Below are 21,742 nucleotides of genomic sequence, written 5' to 3' on the forward strand. Positions count from 1 at the left end.
CTTCTGTTGGGTGCACATTTTTATGTCAGAAGTCGTGTCTCACTTATGTACACATTTCCACACCACATTTACAATGCCAGTTATTTACACATTTCACTTCAGGTTCACAGTGTCACTTTTACTAAGTTGCACATTTCCATGGCAGAGTCACAATGTTCATGTTAGGCAGACACTTCTCCCCAGGCTATGAATTATACTATGGCCTACCCCAATAAAGCACTTGTCGCTGTTAGCTGAAACCTCTCCTACCTTCAATAAATACTACTAGCACGAAATGGGCTTGAACAAAATGATACTTGAAATGAAACTCTCTCAAACACGTTCTGTTGCTTTATGTGTTATAGCTCAAGGAATGCACTCAGGGTCGCACTGGCCTATAAAGCAACCAAGCAGTGCCCGATGAGCTGGCCAGATAGATCAGTGTGTAGGCAGTTTTTTTTAGCAGTTTATGGGCCTTTTTTGTGACTAGGTGGACCAGTTTTTACTATTGATTTCCCTGAATTTGCCACAAACTTTGCTTGCGGCAAACAGAATTGCATGCAGTCTCCCAAAGCTTGCAAAATACCGATACGGAGTGTCTTTACACGTTCAAAACTGCCCTAATTTTCAAATGTGGGTGACTTTTCTAGCTATCTGGGGCCAGATGTAGGTAGGCTATTACCGATCGGAATCGGCCGAAAATACCGATTTTCGGCCGTTTCCGATCGGTAGTGAGCGTTCGATATGTAGGTGACCAAAAATAGGCTGAATCGGTAATTATACCGATCGTTATGATTACCGAGCAGTAAAATACCGAAAATTGAATGTTACCTATCGGTAATGTTACCTATCGGTAATGTTACCTATCGGTAATGTTACCTATCGGTAATGTTACCTATCGGTAATGTCACCGATCGGTAATGTTACCTATCGGTAATTTTACCTATCGGTAATGTCACCGATCGGTAAAGTTACCGATCGGAAATGTTACCGATCGGTAATGTCACAGATCGGTATTGTTACCGATCGGAAATGTTACAGATCGGTAAATAAAAGTAGGTAAAATTGAAAATCGAGATGTAGGGAGGCCCAGAAATACCGATTTTGCCTCAAAATCGGTATTTGAGAGTCGGAATTTACCATGGATTCAAATCAGGTGGTAACCAGGTGCAGCCTATAAAAAAGGACCCAAAATGCAATTCAGTTTGCACAATGGCGGCATTCTATGTAATAGCAAGACGTCTACGGCTACGGGAGGAAGGAGAGAGGGAATGGCTGAGACAGGAGCAGGTCTACAGGCAGAGGGTCACCCTGTTGATGCTGACAGAGGAGGAGATAGTACAAAGGTACAGGTTGGCTCCAGAAACCATCATGGAGCTCATCAGGGACCTTAAACCACTGTTGGAGCACCCCACCCCAAGGGCACATGCAATACCAGCACATGTGCAGGTGCTGTGCAGCCTCCACCTGCTGGCGTCAGGGAGCTACCAGAGCGTGGTTGCTGTGGCGGGAGGGGTGACCCAGAGCAGCCTCTCAAGGTTCTTCCACAGATTCCTTGACGCCATGTTGCACAGGATGGAGCATTATATTTCATTTCCATCCACCCATGCTGAACTGGTACAAACAAAATCAGACTTTTACCAGATGGCAAGATTTCCCCATATCATCGGATGCATTGATGGGACACACATCCCCATTTGTCCCCCTGCTGCCACCGAATACATTTACCGCAATAGGAAGTCAAGCCACACCATCAACGTCCAGGTGATTTGCAATGCAAAGTACGTTATCACAGACCTTGTAGCTAAATTCCCTGGAAGTACACATGACTCCTATATATTTCAGAACAGCGGCATCTATGAACGGCTGTCAGCAGGGGAATTTGGCGAAGGATACCTCCTAGGTAAGACAGAGTCTGCGACAGCATTCACACATATTGCAGTGAGACTTACAAGTATACATGTGACTAATGTACTCCCATTTCCCTTTTAGGAGACAGTGCATATGCCCTACGTTCTTTTATTCTCACTCCCTACCTCAACCCCTCCACACCCAGCCAAAGGAGGTATAACCGGGCACATAAAAGTACAAGGAATGTGGTTGAACGGACATTTGGCATCTGGAAGAGCCGATTTAGATGCCTTCACAAGAGTGGAGGCGCAAGGCAGTATACCCCCATAACATGCTGCAAAATCATAGCTGCCTGTGCCATGTTGCACAACTTGGCTGTCAAAAAGGGTACAGAGGTGGAGTTGGAGGAGTACGAGGACTATGATGACGACAATGCCGTGCCTGACATACAACCTGCTGGAGTCACAACACCAAGTGATGGGAGATACAGGCGTGACGAAATAACAGCCAACTATTTCTGAGTAAGTAATGACACACAGACAGGTTGTGAATGGTAGTAAAGTATTTATCTGTTGGCACGAACTTACAGCACTTAGGTGCAACAAATTAACATGTACAAAGGTGGGGACAACATGTCCAGGGTTACTTCACCCAAACTTTTAAAGTCACTTTCTCTGCCGCTTCCCAGACACACTGGGAGTATCCCCACTGCCTTCCTCCAGGCTTGAAGGCTCAGCTGTGCGCCTCCGGCCCCTACGAGCAGGCACCACAGCACTACCCAAGCTGCTGCGGCTACTACTGTCCTCCCCTTCAGCCACATCCAGGGCAGGATTGTGAGCAGCATTACTGATCATCATTGCCTCTAGGGCACTGGTTATTTTGGCTATGCCCCTTGTGACCTCTGCTGTATTTTGTGTCAGGCTTTCCTGCATATTGTTTCCTCTCCTGCATAGCTGTGCAGTGGCAGTGGCAAGGCGATTCAGCGCCCTGTTGGTAGCGCGGGTGTCCCTGCGCCTTGTATTCTCTATGTGGTCCATCTTGTCGCACAGCTGCGTGATAGCAGACGTAATACCAGCAACTAGGTTGTCATTTGATTTTACCATGTCCCTGCTGCAATTGGCTATATCAGTAATGCCCTTCCCCATCTCTCCTACAGTTTCATTGAGAGCACGGAATTGCCGGTGGCAGGCCTGGATGGATCTGCCCTGCATGCGCTGGATGCGCACCATGCTTCCCTCCAGCCCCCGGAAGACAGTGCCTTCTCCAGTGCCTCCTGCAGTGCTGTGCATGCGGCGACGTCTTGGCATGGTGTCTTCATCAGTGTTTGCCTGCGGTGCAGCATGAGGCATAGGTGGAGTTTGCTCAGCCTGATCTAATGCTGCCTCCATCAAGGGCAGTGTGGCCACGAGTCGCCTCCTGGCTGGTGGTGTTGCAGGTGCAGCCTGTTGCATTACTGGGGAAGTCTCCGGTGAGAATACCAATGCAGGTGATTGTGACAGGTGTGGGGAGTGTGGAAGGTCGGGGGTGAGGCCTGTCTCCTCCTCCTGTGCAATGCCACTTGTGTCCTCCTCATCTTGCGATGGTTGCTCATGGCTTGGCCCTGCCTCCTCACTCTCCTCCCTCGCTGCTGCAGTCCCTGGTGTCGATGTGCCTTGCTTGGCTGATGGTGCCCCTAGGTGTAAATAAGCGTATGTACATTGATTGTTACTGTGTCACAGTGACTATAAATAAATCTTTACACATTTAACTTTCATGATTCTGCAATACTTTCACTGCCTTGCTGATGTCTGTTCAGTTATACATGGTCTAATATTGGCAGACTACATTTCCCATTATGCATTGCTCCTGTATAGTGCTAGCAGTACTGGACTGGGCTTGGCCTGTGCTCAGAGGTTTAAGGGATGCTGCTTGGTATGGGGTGTTGTGCTGCGCATGCATCTTACCTTTTGATTTGGCTCGGGCTGAGCTGTCCACTGCTCCCAGTCCCACCACACTGTCTGGCTCGATGGTAGACGCCACCAACTCCTCCAGCTCAGTCAGGGGGGGTGCTGGATTCCTGCCTCCTCCAGTGACACCAGCCTGTTTATGCAGCTCTGCAAGCTTCCTCTTGGTTTGGCTCCTGAGGTCATAGAATCTTTTCTTTAAATCCTCCATGCTCCTGCTGGTGACTCCCACTGCATTTACCCTTTCCACTATGTGCAGCCACAGCTTTCGCTTAGCTGACTCAGCCATGGTGAGGGAGAGCTTCCCAAATAGTTGGGTGTGCACCTTGACCACCTCCTCGACTAGGAGTTCAAGCTCAGTGTTGCTGAACTTAATTTTTCTCTTTCTCTCACTGCTGCTTGACATTATTCCTGGGTTTTCAACACAAACAACTCTCTCCCTGCTCCTCTCTCTGTGTGCTCTGCTCTGCCTGTCTCCAGAACTTTCTAATGAGTTGCACCTGGCTGGGCAGGCACTTCCTGGGAGGAAGGGGGAGGGTGGTTGCACCTGATTGGCTGTTGTGTTCAGTTTCACTTTTGTTTGCTGCACGTTTGTTTGTAATACCGATCGGTATTACCGATCGGTATTTACCGATCGGTATTACCGATCGGTATTACCGATCGGTATTACAGATCGGTATTACAGATCGGTATTTCCAATGCATTCCTATGGGACTTTTGGCCCATAGGAATGCATTGGAAATACCGATCTGTAATACCGATCGGTATTTACCGATCGGTAATACCGATCGGTAAATACAGATCACCCGTTACCGATTTTTACCGATTCGGTATATTTTTCCGATTTTTTACCTACATATCATTTTCCGATTTTTAAATACCGAATCTGTAAAAATCGGTAAAATTCGGTATTTAAAAATCGGTAAAATGGATTTACCTACATCGGGCCCCTGGTTCGCTAACGGGGACCATTTTTGCTGTGATGGCCGAACCTGTTTTTTGTCCCAGTCCGCCCTGAATGCAATATTTGGATCCTGAGGGAGGTTAGTGACTGTGAGAGGGAATGAAACTGGCTATGAGAGGGAAGTCAATCACCTCACGATTCGAGGTCGAAGATACTGCGTCCAATTTCAGCATATTTCCCTGTATCCAAACTCCTTTCATGTGCACATTTCACTAGCTATTAGCTGGCAACATTTCACAGGGAATGATCTCAGGCTTGCAATAATACTACAGAACTCGGATTACTGGGATCTAGTGTAGCACCATTTGTGACCAGTCCTGGTATTTCTGTCCTGCTGAGAATGTAGCCCAGAGAACACATTTCTTCTCTCTGCACAGGGCACCCACTGCAACACTTTGTATCAGAATTACTTAATTCATAGGCATATGACATTGTTCTTTTACAGATGGGGCACACTTTCCCTGTTTGCGGGCACGGTCCACCGTAGAGCAGGTGCGTTGGGTGCAAACAGGAAAAGTGCCCCCTGTTAGGAGGAATATGCAGCTCTCAGGGAAGCCAAGAACATTCTAGAGAATATGGAGGAGCTCTATAAAAGCTGCTCCGTGTTTCTCTGTGCAGGCTGCAACCCACCTGCACTTTTAAAAGGTATTAGAGATCCCCTTGCAGGCGGGTGCAGTGAGTGAATGCACCGGCCTGCAGAGGGATGTCTCAGGGGTATATGGGGCCCCCTTTCATCCCTTGAGAGGGCATCCCTTGTGGGGAGGACGACTGACAGTGTGCCACCTTTTTGTGGCGCACTTTCAATGGGCCTCTTAAGAGCATGGTTGCTTCTGTGTCCGCATTCATATTACGGTGAGGGCGCAGAGGCAAAGTAACCCCTCATGTGTAAGGGCCCATGATCCCATGCAAATGAGGGTACGTCCTGTGATGATAGTGCTGGCACTGCTTGTCCACCAGTGCTATTTGTACTACAGAAGGGGCCTCACAAGTAACTGTGGCCCCTTGTGCAATACCAAAGAGCCTCAGAGGCACGCAGAGCATGTGCAAACACCTATTGCACCCCAGGGGCCTTGAGTGTCATACGGCCTCTGGAATTTGCTAAGTGTGATAAAATCCACAAAACACCACTGGAGGCAAAGCTCCTCATGGGAAACTTAGGAAAGGGGGGATTATCCAAAATGTATCGATCCCTTATAAACAATACCCCATCCACACTAGAACCTCTTAGAGCCCGCTGGGATTGTGGGCTTGGACCTCTAGAGGCAGAGGCAGAAGACTGCAGGGATGCACTGATGGCCCCTAGGATAATCACTATATCAGCCGGGCTCCGCCTCATTCAGACCTACGACCTTCACTGCGCACATCTTACCCCAGTGCGACTCCACAAAGCAGGTTTTCTCCCGTCTCAACAAGCAGAACCAGACGACTTCTACCACATGGTTTGGTCCTGTGCCATCCTTTTCTAAATACTGCACATCCATTGTATCGGAACTAAGTGGCATATTGGGGTGGGAGGCTCCACTCAATCCCCTCGCCCTTCTCCGGGCTGACAAACTTTTTGGGGGAACAGCTATTCTGATAGCTAAAAGAGACATTGCAGCGGCCTGGATGGACTCGGCACCTCCCTCGATGGCTAAGTGGCACAAAGGGGTAGATTGGTGTGCCATCCAGGAAAAAGCTGTGCATGAAGCGAGAGGGTGCCCAACTAAGCATGAGCGGGTATGGGACAAATGGATGGGACTGCTAGATTAAGTCTCCACAGCAAGAGCGGGCTCACACTTCAAACGAAGAGAAAGGGAAATTGCTTGTAAATGTATTGGAAAGTCTAATATATATACCAAAGTGGTGCTATGTTTACTTTGTTGTTTAAAAATGCCAATAAAATTGGTTATCAACAAAAAATATTCACAAAACACATAATTCCAATATATGCTTTAACAGGAGTTGCCTCACACATCGGAATATACGGATCTACTTGTAATGAGAGACTAGATGTTCTGTAGAGGGAAAAATTTCCTACTGGTCTGTGTTTGGAAAATATGGGTAAATTGTTACTTTGTTTAATCGCAATGGTAAACGTGCGCATGACTCATGCAGCTGCACTACACATAATCTAAAATGTAGTATGGACCAAGCGCTCTATTATCGCATTTCAGACATTAGAAGGTTATTGATATTTGTTTTCTCCATAGCATCTGCCCTGGTACTGCGTCCACTACGGCTACCAAGGAGTTGGCACATTTGTGGCGTGTGATGTCTAAACAGGAACGAAGGCCGTACTGGTGAGTATAGATTGGCTGCATGCTTTAATTTAATTGGTAGAAAAGTACTTTCAATGTAAGTGTATTGTAATTGTGCTAAGCTTTTATTGATGATAGGTGAAAAACTGTCATAAATAATTTTAGTCCGTTAGCAATTGTATTGATTCAGTTCTCACTCTACAAGTAATTGTGACATGAAGGGTAATGATGGAGACACGAGTGAAGGACTTCTTCAAGTTTGCTGCAGGGGGAGGTGGATTAAAAGAAGAAACAATGCTCAGTGCCTGCAACAAGGGCACAGGGTCATGGTGGGTTCTAGGGTACTCTTCACATCAACACTAGTTGGTGAACGCTTTTTTGAACAAAGCATTTTGATTGAGCAATTCATTAGTAGTGGTACACAACAATCCCAGCACAATAATGTTTGTATTCCTTCAACAATAACTTATTTTAACCTTTGCGATGCGTCGGACGGCCCCCGGCCGTCCGATGTCGTGGTGGGTGTGTTCGTCGGACGGCCGAGTGCCGTCCGAACTGCGCACGCGTAACTTTTTCAGCACCGCGGTGGACCTGCAGCGAAGCGGTAAATAAGCAATTACAATGCTTTTCCCCATTTGCTGTCACTCCTACTACCCTATTGGGTAGAAACGAAGAGACAAAACACTCGACTGCGATGGACGCCACGGAGCCGGCTAAAACCACTTACTTTGAATGCATTGGGGAACGAGGATGGCTGATTGGAACTGATCCACCAGTGCGAGAATTTTCATACTACCGATATTCAGAAAATAAGATACAATAATTTTACGATAAACTGGAGCTACCTTGGACCCCTCTAGGGAGATATTGAAAGAATTTGCAAAGATCACAGAAAATTATATCTTCTGCCCTGAAGAAGTCTTTGAAGGACGAAACGTGTTGGCTACGGCTACAGTCTGTTTTTATTGGAAGAAAATTTATGAAATAAAGAATACAGTATAAACAACTCCACTGAATTACTGTCATCTATATTGAATAAGCTCTCTGCTAATACATGAAATAATTGTTGTTATTGTTCTAAAATTGAGTTACAATTACAATCAAGTGTGCTGGACCACTGTATGTTTTTTGGGAAAGTAAGACACTAGTGTCTCAGGTGGTTTAGGGGTTTTGAATCTCCGGTCTGCTGCACCTAAGCTTTTATATAAAGGAATCACTAAGGATAGGTGCAAGTGTGCTTATCCCTAAACCCCATTCTTCTTGTATTACAACAAGGAGACAAACACGTAACATCTGTATAAACCCTGAAACCGGTACCAGGATGCCACTGGATTCAAGCTAGCCTGGATGATGAAGGGTAATACCCAGAAACTGGTCTCAGGTTGCTTGTTTCCGGTCCAGGCTTGACAGTTCAGTCTGAACTGCTCCCATGAGGCACAGGGTCAAGACTGATTTGCATATGGCTCGGTCTAAACTGGGGTGGCATGGAGAGCAAAAGAACAATGGATTTAACCCAGACCTCTTGAATGGGAGTGAATGTATGATTTATTCAGCATTCCGTACATCATTTGTTTGCGTAGCACTTTTCACCATAACTGGGATGGGTATGCCCAGACGTGTGTCCCTTGCTCACTGTGCCACTGGATTCAAACTAATATTGACAAAGAGAGCGGGTAGTAGTGTTCCCATAAAGGGAAGCGTCCGCACATTCGTAAGCAACAATTGTATTTTATACGTGAAATGTACAAGTAATGTATATAGCAGTCTGAATTAGGGTGCTCTATTGTCCCTTAACACCAAGTACCCAGTGGTGTTGCTTGCACCCAAAGTGTGCTTCATTAGACAAGAAAGAACAGAGGACTTAGGCAGCACACCTATTATTAGTTATTGGTTTAGTAACCTTCAATCACACTTGTGGGGTATATGTACCCATATTGATCAAAGAAATAGGGACTGAAATAACAAATTAAAAAGACATAGAGGTCCAAAACACGTGTTGAAGCTTGGTATTCTTTTATTCCAAAATGTAGTCTTCCAATAAAAGTTCCCAGCACGCGACTTGCCAAGTGGCGTGCTGGGAACTTTTATTGGAAGACTAAATTTTGGATTCAAGCTAGCCTGGCTGATGAAGGGTATACCCAGAAACCGGTCCCAGGATGCTTGTTTCCGGTCCAGGGAGGACCTGGCTTGGCAGTTTGGTCTGGACTGTTCCCATGAGGCACAGGGTCAAGACTGATTTGCATATGGCTGGGTCTAAACTGGGGTGGCATGGTGAGTAAAAGAACGATGGATGTAAACCAGATCTTCTGACTGGGAGTGAATGTATGATTTATTCAGCATTCCATCCATCATTTGTTTGCGTAGAATGTTATAGGTATAACATGATAAGGTGAGTTTGTATCCCAACCCACTTGATTATGATATAAAGCTGGGGTCTGCGCAAGAGCCCATTCTGCAGCCTATGCTGCTTTTACCTCCTCTGGAACAGGAACGGAAAAGGAAGGTATGATTACATCCACTTCTTGTGAAACATTTGTAACAAACTCTGGTGAACAAGCAAACTCAACCAAGAGAATGTCGTATTCAGTGGTCAAATTCTGCCAGAATATTACTTTAACACCTTGGCTGCTAAGGCTTTTCCCGCTGGGTGCTGATGTGCCTGGATTCCCTTTGTTCATGACAAGGTCAGCTCGTCATAAGCACAGCTCCAGTGTACTGCATGACGAGCTGACCTTGTCATCAGCATGGAAGTGGTTTTAATAGTATGTGGTATATTGCCCTCAATTTGAAGTCGGAATCATAAATTCCATCTGGAGGGCAAAGCCGCTGATCCGGAGTTTCAGCCTACACATATTTATCACTCTGTCTTACCAGCCGAAACTCTTGAAGAGTCTGGTAAGCCATTGTGGGCTCTGCTGAGCTGTCTAGGAGAGTTCTCGCCCATGTCTTGTTCCGAAGAAGTGTTCAGAGCATTTGTGGCACTTTTTCTGTGGAAATGCATGCCACTTTCTTCTTTTTAAACTGTTGTGGACTGTTGTTTTTGTTGTGGAAGTTTCCCTTCCTTTTTTATAAAGACGCCAGAAGAGCGTTGTGAGTCCGTCTTTGGTTTCAAATACTCCTCCTGACTGCGATTGCCTCAACCTCCCTCTCTGACCTCTTGTCTGTAGAGTCCTGCAAGGAATGAAAGGGACGTGTATCCGAATACTGATACCTATCATGCTGTTTAATTTTACCACGCTAACATAAATTATAACAGTTCCTGGATACTCCGATTGTTGAGGTCAAGTCCGTTTTTTAGTTCTAGTCTTTTCTTGATTTTTTTCCAGCATTTGTTAGAAACTCAGGTATCTGCTTGGTATTTTTGGTTCTGACTTGCCTCTAATTTGTGGCGTATTAGGCCTGTTTCCCAAACTATATCGATCTATAGAAGTATAGGTTTCAGAGATTATTTTAGGTAGCTCGCATTCCTACTCCCCAGCGGAAACTAGAGCGAGCTGTTGGCTTATCACCAAAGAAGCTGCCTCCCTAAACATTGCTTTAAAAAAAGAGGACACGGTGGCAAAGTTGCCAATGAGTTTCATTCCCCAAATCCAGGGCAGGGGCTACTTCATGTTCAGTTTGAATCTGTCTCAACACCTCAGGCAAAACAGCAATTAAGGGAGTACTATTAGTAATGGTGTATGGGGAAGCAAATACAGTACCCCACATATTACACATCTCAACTGGAAGAGCAATACCAAGAGGATGACACACATTGAGAATTCTAAACATATCCTGGGATCCCGTATGGGGAAAAACTGCCTCAAGCTTATTTTTTTTGTGCAATCCAAAAGGTAATTTCATCATGTTTGGCTAGGATCTTCCCCACAATGGCATTAATGGTAATTGGAGTAATTGCTGGCACAGCTATCTGGACCTGTCCTCTTGAAGAAACCTTGCTGGGGCAATATTTAATGTACGCATAATGTACTGCATCAGACATCAATACAGTCTAACCATATGGTTCAAGAGAGCTCGCATCTCTTACTGTTTTAAAAGATTTGCATCCGGAAAAGGTGTATAGCCTGCTAAGACAAGCCAGGTTGCCCCTTTGATACTCAGAAGGTCCATTCTTACATTCCGATATGTGTGGGGTAGTGCGCCTTGATACCAGTTGTGATGTTCCTGGTAATTTAATGTCATCTCTAAATACTCATATGGTGTATATATGCTGTTGGAATGGCAGTCTCATCATATGTGTGGAATGTTTGTGAATTTACATTGACTACAGGAAAAGTACCCCAGGAAAAAAAATATTCCATTTATACGCTTCATGAGCCTCCACCACAAAGTTAACATCTCCACCACCATTGGTGAGCCTATATCTAGTTAGATTATTTGTTACTGCTTGTCTCTAATTAATAGCCATATCCACTGCTTGCACTGCCATATTAATGAATGGAATTCAAAGAAAGGAAAAACTATAGAGGACTATCATTTTAATAATGCAAGCTTGATCAACCTGCAGGAATAAATAGGTGCTTCCTATCAAACGAAAGAGGATAAACCCTTATCACGTTAGACGTCTCCGTATAATGGCAATAAAGGAGCTTTGGGTACATTAAAGAAACTACCCAGGATACCCATTACATAGATACCAAACGTAGTACGTTGGTGGCGCCATGTTATGCGTTTCCTACGAATTTTGCAGGACTGTGTATTAGGTCAACAAAACATTTAAAGAAGGATGCAGTTCCTCGTTGAAGGGAGAGTGCTTCCAGGTGGATTAGAGGAAATTATCAGAGGGATGCAGGTGGGATCCGAGTGATCAGATCCGATTGCCCTGACACACCCAAAAGGGCTGCTTCATTTATATATTTATTTTTGAGATTTGTAAAGCGCAAACAAATGCCCTTGGGCGTCTCGGCGCTACAGATTCAGTGAGGATGTAAAGAAAAAGGCTGGGTTTACTGATTGAACAGCTGCGTTTTTATCATTTTGCGGAATTGAGGCAGTGAAGGAGCAAAGCGGATCTTTAATGGTAATGCATTCCATAGCTTGGCTGCTGTCTCCCCAGGCCATTGTCCTGGTACGAGGCACCACTTGCTGGTAGGCAGTTGTAGATCTGAGCTGTCTAGTAGGACAGTATACAACCAGCTGTATAGATAAAAATGTTGGGCCTTGATTGTGAACAGCTTTGTAAGTCAGACATAAGGTCTTGAATTTTATGCGATTCCTGATCGCCAGCCAGTGGTAGTTACGAATAACGTGTGAGATGGCCTGAAATTTAGGTGTCCCTGAAAGTAAACGAGCAGCTGCATTTTGGACCGTTTGCATTTTTTTGATGACCCTGCATTGTGCATTTGCAAACAGTCCATTGCAGTAATCTAATGACGACATTACCAGAGGGCTAATCAGTGTCTTCCCTGCACTTTCTGGTAGGAATGGGATAAGTTTTTTGATCATTCTAAGTTTAAAGAAGGCTGTAGAAGTGACTTGGTTGGCATGGGAAACGAAATTTAAGTTGTCGTCAAATATTATTCCCAAGTTCCTAACCTTTGAGACTGGTTGAGGTGTCGGCCCCATTGATGGGGGCCACCATGAACTTGACCAGACTGGGGCTAGTTTCCCAAAAATAACCACCTCCGTCTTCTCGGAGTTAAGTTTGAGGCAGTTACTGGCCATCCAGTCCTTGATGGCCCGCATGCCTCTTGGAAACATTTTGCCACTTTATCTCCATTCCTGTTAATTGCCAACACCAGCTGGGTGTCCTCATAAGAGGTAAGGCCCATCCCATGAGATTTTATAACTCTAGCTAAGTCCGACACATAGATATTAAAAAGTGTCGGACTTAGGGATAAGCCTTGAGGAACTCCACAGGGGAGGGTAAGCTCGGCCGATCGAAATGGCCCCAGGCTAACTGCCTGCGTTCTTTCCGACAGGAAGGAGGTCAGCAGATCCTTGGCTCTATGTTGGACGCCCATTGCCGAGACACGGTCGATCAAGATAGCATGATCGACCGTGTCAAAGGCTGCAGACAAATCCAATAGTATAAGCACTGCAGTGCCTCCCTGGTCTCTTATTATTCTAATGTCCTCTGTAGCTTTAATGAGAGCGGTTTCAGTTCCATGAAGTTTACGGAACCCAAATTGCGTATCATCTAATAAATGATGATTCTCAATGAATTCCGAAAGTTGCGTATTCATTGCCTTCTCTGCAACCTTAGCCAGAAAAGGCAGACTAGCTATAGATCTATAATTTTTCAGTTCGTCTGCCTCCAGGTGGGGTTTCTTTAGCAGAGGTTTGAGAAGCGTGTTTTTCAGTACGGCTGGGTATATACCTGTCTCAAACATGACATTACAAATTTGAGTTATCACCGGCGCAATCAGATTGATGACAGGGGAGAGAGCTTTTGGTGGGCAAGGGTCAAGCGCCGATCCCGATTTTATGGCCTTCATTATGTCCACTATGTCCTGTTCATTAACTTCCGGAAATGTAATAAGCAGTGGTCAGGGAAGTTAATACTAGATAGGTTATTGTTAGTGTTTTTTTTAGAAGAAAACTCTGCATAGATATTATTAACTTTTTCAAAAAAGTAAAGAGCCAGAGCATCAGTAAGTGCTTGCGTTGGAGAGGGAGCAACAGCTGGTGTGCTTCCAGATAGTTGCTTCACAACTTGGTACAGTTCTCTATGGGAGTTTTTAGCTGTTTCAATCTGTGTGGTACAGAACATTCTTTTTTCTTCCATAATCATTTTTTTTGTACTTATTGAGTTCTTGTTTATACTGCATCTTTTGTTTTATGGAATACGATCTACGCCAGTGTCTCTCATAGTTTCTACACTTCTGTTTTTGTTCTCGGAGAGCGTTAGTGAACCATGGTGCCGAGGGGGAAGATCTGTTTTTAGAGATGGTTTTATTTGGTACCAGTTGATTCATGGCATTACTTATCCAGTCCATGAACTGTTCGGTAGCTATGTTAGGGTCAGATGAAATGGCCGGACGAGTGTCTTTTAGAAGGGTGGATAAATGCAAATTGTTTATATCCTTCAAAATTCTAAATGCGCAATGACCTGTTTCCGCCGCTTTTTTAACCCCTTCAGTGCTGATGACAAAGCCAGCTCGTCATGGGCGTTACCTGTGCTACACGCATGACGAGCTGGCTTTGTCACGTAACGCGGGTTTTTAAAATTTTCAGCGCACAGCGGGAAAACCCGCAGGCACGCATGCGGTTAATAGGAGGGCATGAAAGGTTTTTTAAAGATAATAGCGTAATGATCGGACCACGGAAGTGGTAGAATATCTTGAATAAGGATTTTCTTGGAGTTAGTAAAAATACCGTCCAACACGTGACCGGCTTCATGCGTAGGAGATGAAACTAGCTGGACCAGGCCTAAGGATTCTATATCTGTCAGTAATGTGAGGGTGTCATTGCTGTCTGCTTTCTCCAAATGAAAATTAAAATCACCCAATATGGTGAGTGACTCATCTAACGCTAATGATTCTAATAACGTGTTAAAGTTAGCTAGAAAGTCAGTCCGTGCTCCTGGGGGTCTATATAAAAGAATTCCTTTAAAATTTTGTGAGGGAGTAAGTAGAATGGAGAAATGAACCGCTTCATAAATATCAGATGGGATAGGATATGTTCTAACTGGAAATTGTTTGCGGAAAATTATTGCCAGTCCACCACCTTTTTTATTACGTCTATCTTGTCTTTGAACATTGTATCCTTCTGGGATTGCAACCACCAGATCCGGCTCGGATGCATTGTCCATCCATGTTTTTGTCATAAACAATATATCTATATCCCTATCAGTGATTAAGTCGGCTATCTCCTGTTTATGTTTGCCTAGTGAACGAACGTTAATAATTGCTATCACTAAGCTAGATTCTTTGTGGGTCATATCCACCCTAGATTTAAAAACAGGGTTGATATGAGGGAGCAAAGACTTACAGTGTAAGCAGCTGGTTGTCTGATTGATCAGTACATCCTTAGGTGCCATCCGAGAGCACCTAATACTTGAAGGGCGCAACCGCATTAAATCATTTCTGGAGTAGGAGATAAAAGATTGTGAGGTGGATAGGCCAGGGGATATGGCCCTAGGCCCGGACGGGCGCAGACGGGCTTGCCTGTGGCGCGCCTCCGGCGCACCCGCTGCGCCCGCCCGCTGCGCGGACGGGAAGTAGAGGTCATCTTATAGAAGGGGAAGGAGGGTGGGAGGCAGCCTGCAGCTAGAGCGCTGTCCTTGGTGTCCACCCAAGATGGCGTCCACCCCTGTCTCCTACCGCGTGAGCAAGCAATCTGCTACGCGGGGAGCGGGGTTCGAGATGCGGCCAATGCAGTATCTGCAGTGAGTTTAAAAAGTAAAGAAAACGTGGCGTTTAAAAATAATAGCAGCAACCTCGAGCCTTCCTAGTGGAATAGTGATCTCTTGAGGCACAGCCGGGAGATAGCGTGTTTTACTTTTAAAAATTTTAATTCTTGTGTGATACTGTGTTGGTTTTAAAACCTACCCCCTTCCTGGGCACTTATTTCCTTCTCCTCGTGCAGCCGATATTAGCGCTGCCGAGGGATTCATTCCTGACGCCATTTCCCTGGTGACACAGGCGACGCCCACTGCATCAGGCCACGCCCCCCGCCGACACTCCATAAAAGCGCGCTGAATGTTAGCGCGAACCAGTGGAATAGTGATCTCTTGAGGCACAGCCGGGAGATAGCGTGTTTTACTTTTAAAAAATTTAATTCTTGTGTGATACTGTGTTGGTTTTAAAACCTACCCCCTTCCTGGGCACTTATTTCCTTCTCCTCGTGCAGCCGATATTAGCGCTGCCGAGGGATTCATTCCTGACGCCATTTCCCTGGTGACACAGGCGACGCCCACTGCATCAGGCCACGCCCCCCGCCGACACTCCATAAAAGCGCGCTGAATGTTAGCGCGAACCAGTGGAATAGTGATCTCTTGAGGCACAGCCGGGAGATAGCGTGTTTTACTTTTAAAAATTTTAATTCTTGTGTGATACTGTGTTGGTTTTAAAACCTACCCCCTTCCTGGGCACTTATTTCCTTCTCCTCGTGCAGCCGATATTAGCGCTGCCGAGGGATTCATTCCTGACGCCATTTCCCTGGTGACACAGGCGACGCCCACTGCATCAGGCCACGCCCCCCGCCGACACTCCATAAAAGCGCGCTGAATGTTAGCGCGAACCAGTGGAATAGTGATCTCTTGAGGCACAGCCGGGAGATAGCGTGTTTTACTTTTAAAAATTTTAATTCTTGTGTGATACTGTGTTGGTTTTAAAACCTACCCCCTTCCTGGGCACTTATTTCCTTCTCCTCGTGCAGCCGATATTAGCGCTGCCGAGGGATTCATTCCTGACGCCATTTCCCTGGTGACACAGGCGACGCCCACTGCATCACGCCACGCCCCCCGCCGACACTCCATAAAAGCGCGCTGAATGTTAGCGCGAACCAGTGGAATAGTGATCTCTTGAGGCACAGCCGGGAGATAGCGTGTTTTACTTTTAAAAATTTTAATTCTTGTGTGATACTGTGTTGGTTTTAAAACCTACCCCCTTCCTGGGCACTTATTTCCTTCTCCTCGTGCAGCCGATATTAGCGCTGCCGAGGGATTCATTCCTGACGCCATTTCCCTGGTGACACAGGCGACGCCCACTGCATCAGGCCACGCCTCCCCACCTCCGGTATATCAATGTGTATTCTCCGGCAGCGCAGCGGACGAGCGCAGCGGGCCCGCCGGCAGCGCGCCGAAGGCGCGCCTAAGGCAAGCCCGTCTGCGCCCGTCCGCGACCAGTTGGGACCTGGGGCCCCCCCCCTGCTCCTGGCATCATCTACCCCAGACTCACCTACTCTCGCTGTACTCTGCTCGGCTTACGCCCGCTGCCTGGTAAGTACTGCTCCCGCATGTGTTGTCAGGACGCACCTTTATCCTGTCCTGATTGCGCCCTGGCTATCACGTCTTATCCCTCTGAGTTGTGCATTCCCTTTTTGGACCAACACCCCTCTCCCTGTGAAGGTTCATTTGTCTAACCCATCTCCTGTGTTTAGTTTAATCAGCTTAAATTGTCGTTCTTTACCTAAGCATAAAAGGGACATATTTGACCTTCTCACTTCATATAGTCCGTCGGCCTTGTTTCTTACCGAAACTTGGCTAAAAGACTGTTCTGGACCAGATATCGCTACTGCCCTCCCTGATGATTACGCCTTTGTGGGTCGTAACAGACCTCTTAAAGATGGAGGAGGCATTGCTATTATTTTTAAAAGGACCTATTCTTGCAAGTGGGATGATCTTGCTATCCCAAATTGCGAAGCTGGTAGTTTCAAACTCCTATTATCTCCGAATTTTACACTGTCCGGTGCCCTTCTATATCGCCCCCCCAGCGCTGCTGGCGCATGGGCTGCTGCCCTTCCGGAACATATTTCCCCTCTTTTGCTGGAATCTAATAATTTTTTATTACTAGGTGATTTAAACATACATTTTAATGACACCCTATGTTCCACCAGCACTCATCTAATACAGGACCTGGCCGCCCTCAATTTAAGTCTGCTAAACTCTGGTCCCACGCATAAAGGCGCCAACTTACTCGATCCAATTTTTGCTAATCTAGATAATATCACCTGCCTCCCCTCTAAGCCGATTACTTGGTCGGATCATTTCATTGTAGAGTTTCACATTAAAACAACGGTTGCATCTGGCCCCCTTGGCAGCCCACATTCCCTTGGAACAAGAAGGAACTGGCAAAAACTGAATCTGGAGCAACTTAATCATTCCTTAAAAGAAACCCTCCCCCCTTCTGCTAATATCACCACGGATGATGTGGGCAAGATTAACACCTGGCTTACTTCTGCTATTGAGTCCTGCCTTCCGGCACGTAAATGTAAACAAAAGTTTCGGCACCCGCCTGCCCCTTGGTTCAATGAAGAACTCAAAATGGAAAAGTCACGCTGCAAAAGACTAGAGCGCATTTGGAGATCCAACTACCTGTCGGCAGATAAAGCGTACTACAAATTTGCACTACAGAAATACCACACTCTATGTAACACTGCCAGGGCTAATCATGTTAACGATACGATACAGAAAGCTCAGAATCGTCCTAAAGCCCTCTTTAAGGCAGTTCAGGAACTATCGGGTATGTCATGTGCCCCCAAAGCCCCCTGCCTGGATAGCAACCAATGTAATTCCTTGGCAGAGTTTTTTACATCAAAAATTGATAACATCTACGCGGGCTTTGATACTTCATCTTCTGTTTCACCTAGGCCACCATTCCAGCAACATGACCAACTCTCCTTACAGGATGATCCTGAACGACCTTCTCCTCCTCGATTAGATAAATGGGAATGTATCTCCATGCCCGTTTTCCTGAAATTGTTGGCAGAGATTAAATCCGGCTCTCCCCTGGATCCCATGCCTCCCCAGATGCTTTGTAATTTAGACTCTGTCCCTCTGGACTGTATCTTGGCTCTTTTGAATGCATCTCTCACTGAGGCAGTGGTTCCTAACATCTGGAAGCATGCGATGGTGGTTCCACTGCTGAAGAAAGTTAATGCGGATATCAGCAACCCAGCCAATTTCCGGCCCATTTCCCTGCTTCCCTGCCTCTCAAAGGTGCTGGAGAAACATGTTAATCGTCACCTCACCACCTACATTGAATCAGCAAACGTTCTCCACCCTTCTCAGTCTGGTTTCCGGGCGGGCTTCTCTACGGAGTCCACCCTTTTGGGAGTCTCGGAGACAGTCAGGCGCCAGGTAGACAAAGGGGAGACAGTGGCACTCATCCTTTTGGATCTGAGTGCCGCTTTTGACACCGTCTCCCATGGCATCCCTTTGTCTGCCTTGAAGTCTGGTGGTATCCGCGGCCCCGCCCTCGCCTGGATCTCTGACTTTCTTTCTCATCGCACTTTCCAGGTTTTCTCCCCTTCTTCTGTGTCCACTGTTCACAACTCCCCGTATGGCGTTCCCCAGGGTTCTATTCTCGGTCCTTTATTTTTTAACCTTTATGTCAGACCTCTTGCTTTTCTTGCTGAACAGGCTGGACTTTCTATTTTTTCTTATGCTGATGATACCCAAATTATTTTCTCTCTCTCCTCTAATCAGCACTCCCCTTCTTCTTCTCTCTGTTCTGGACTCACTGACATCGCCAACTGGATGCTGACTAACAAGCTAAAGCTAAATGGCGATAAAACAGAGCTTCTCCTATTTGGGCCGGATTCCGCTCTCTGGGGCCCGCAACATTGGCCTCAGCAAATGGGACCTCTACCAGTCCCAGCAACTTCAGCACGTAATCTGGGGGTCCTCTTTGATAATCAGTTATCCATGAGACAACATGTGGTCAAGGTCTCGGCCACCTGCACCACCATCATCAGGTGGCTGAGGAAGATCACATGGATGCTGCCTCCAGACACCCAGAAGTCAGTGGTCCAGGCCCTAGTGACATCGCGGCTGGACTACGGCAACGTACTCCTTCTGGGTGCCTGTAAGGAGGTCACCCGGAAGCTCCAAGTAGTTCAGAACATGGCTGCCCGTCTACTCTGTAACCTACCGAGAACAACCTCAGTCTCTTCCTCTCTGCGTAGCCTTCATTGGCTGCGCATAGAATCTAGGACCAAATTTAAAGCACTTTGCTTTATGCACCGTATCAAAGCTGGAAAAGCCCCCCAATATCTTTCCACTTTAGTCCAGCAATACTGTCCCTCTCGCACCCTTAGATCTTCCACTCACTGCAGATTCTCTGTTCCCCGCTTTAAGCGGTCCAGAGTCGGTGGACGCTCATTCTCCCACCTGGCACCTGCGCTCTGGAATTCGCTTCCCATCCCTCTGCGATCTGAAACATCCTATATCAAATTCCGCAAAGGTGTGAAAACCTGGTTGTTTTCTCTGTAACCGATTCCTTAACTTCCGTTGTCCTCTTTTATTTCTATTCCCTTAGCGCCGGGAAACCTACGGGTAGCTGAGCGCTTTACAAAATCAGATATAATAATAATAATAATCCCCCGGCTTCCGCCTCAGGGGAGGTGTCACAATTAAATCTAAGCGCAGATGAGGAGCGCGATTTAAATAGCCAGGAGGGGGGAGGCAGCCGGCAGCTAGAGCGCTGTCCTTGGCGTCCACCCAAGATGGCGTCCACTCCTGTCTCCTACCGCGCGAGCAAGCAATCTGCTACGCGGGGAGCGGGGTTCGAGATGCGGCCAATGCAGTATCTGCAGTGAGTTTAAATAGTAAAGAAAACGTGGCGTTTAAAAATAATAGCAGCAACCTCGAGCCTATCCCCCGGCTTCCGCCTCAGGGGAGATGTCACAATTAACTCTAAGCGCAGAAGAGGAGCACGATTTAATTAGCCAGGAGGGGGGAGGCAGCCGGCAGCTAGAGCGCTGTCGTTGGCGTCCACCCAAGATGGCGTCCACTCCTGTCTCCTACCGCGCGAGCAAGCAATCTGCTACGCGGGGAGCGGGGTTCGAGATGCGGCCAATGCAGTATCTGCAGTGAGTTTAAATAGTAAAGAAAATGTGGCGTTTAAAAATAATAGCAGCAACCTCGAGCCTATCTCCCGGCTTCCGCCTCAGGGGAGATGTCACAATTAAATCTAAGCGCAGATGAGGAGCGCTATTTAAATAGCCAGGAGGGGGGAGGCAGCCGGCAGCTAGAGCGCTGTCCTTGGCGTCCACCCAAGATGGCGTCCACTCCTGTCTCCTACCGCGCGAGCAAGCAATCTGCTACGCGGGGAGCGGGGTTCGAGATGCGGCCAATGCAGTATCTGCAGTGAGTTTAAATAGTAAAGAAAACGTGGCGTTTAAAAATAATAGCAGCAACCTCGAGCCTATCCCCCGGCTTCCGCCTCAGGGGAGATGTCACAATTAACTCTAAGCGCAGATGAGGAGCACGATTTATATAGCCAGGAGGGGGGAGGCAGCCAGCAGCTAGAGCGCTGTCCTTGGCGTCCACCCAAGATGGCGTCCACCCCTGTCTCCTACCGCGTCATTAGGTGCTCCTCATCGGGCCGGTACTGCAATGTCTGATGAGCCACTTAATGGGGGCTCTTTTACACAGATCGTTTGCCATATGATGAGTGCACTTGAGGGGGTGTATGTGTACGGTGGTGCATAAGTGGTTAAAAGAGTCTAAGGGATCCCCAAACATTCTTTTCATGGCCCGGTGATTCCCTTGACACAGTAAAAACAAGGGACCTATCTTTAGTAATACTGTACTGAGATAGCTTCAGTGAGTATTGAATGAGGTCAACATGTTCCTTACCTCTGTGCCTGCAGGGTCAGTGGCATTTTATCAGGGCCTTGTTAATACCTACTCTACAGAGGTTTGAAGCCCAGGTGGTTGCAAAGGGTTACCAATCAAAATTAAACTGCACCTGCTGCGGTTCAGGATAGGGGATCCATTCGCAGAGTTCGGTGAGTGGTTCTTAAGTAAGGCAGAGGACCACTTGTAATACATTGCGAGGTCCACTTTTCTCCCCACAGCAAGGCGCGGTCCTCTACTTTATCTAAGGGATATCACTGACCCAACTCTGGAGTAGGATGGAGCATGCCATCCATCTGGGTGTGTTAGGCCAGTCAGATCTGATTTCTCAGATCCCCCCTTGATCCCTCTGGTCATCAAGGTATTCCCTTGGTCATGAATAACCTTGTGGGATCTTCAGATGTCAGGGTGGACAAATTCAGCAGGCGAAGCCTGGTGGATCACGAATGGCACTTACAACCTGCAGTGTTGAAGAGTGTGTTCCAGCAATGGAAACAAACCTGGCTCGATCTCTTCGTCA

The 21,742-nt window shown here is 46.7% G+C and overlaps 2 protein-coding genes across 5 annotated transcripts in view; one reads left to right on the forward strand and one right to left on the reverse strand.

Moving 5' to 3' along the window:
* Positions 1 to 21,742, forward strand: part of MEIOSIN (meiosis initiator) — a 2,162,440-nt gene that overhangs the window by 2,026,654 nt on the left and 114,044 nt on the right. For all 4 annotated transcript variants that reach the window (XM_078660969.1, XM_078660970.1, XM_078660971.1 and 1 more), the window contains one exon: positions 6,930 to 7,019. In XM_078660969.1, coding sequence (XP_078517095.1) covers positions 6,930 to 7,019 — 90 coding nt within the window. The remainder of the gene's footprint in view (positions 1 to 6,929; positions 7,020 to 21,742) is intronic.
* Positions 1,618 to 4,347, reverse strand: LOC144782993 (uncharacterized). The gene is made up of 2 exons (XM_078662202.1): positions 3,774 to 4,347; positions 1,618 to 3,502 (listed from the first exon to the last, which is right to left on the reverse strand). The coding sequence occupies exons 1-2, from the start codon at positions 4,177 to 4,179 to the stop codon at positions 2,496 to 2,498; spliced, it is 1,413 nt and encodes a 470-aa protein (XP_078518328.1). The 5' UTR covers positions 4,180 to 4,347; the 3' UTR covers positions 1,618 to 2,495.

The sequence above is a fragment of the Lissotriton helveticus genome, chromosome 9 (genome assembly GCF_964261635.1).
Source record: "Lissotriton helveticus chromosome 9, aLisHel1.1, whole genome shotgun sequence".
In the NCBI taxonomy this organism is placed as follows: domain Eukaryota; kingdom Metazoa; phylum Chordata; class Amphibia; order Caudata; family Salamandridae; genus Lissotriton; species Lissotriton helveticus.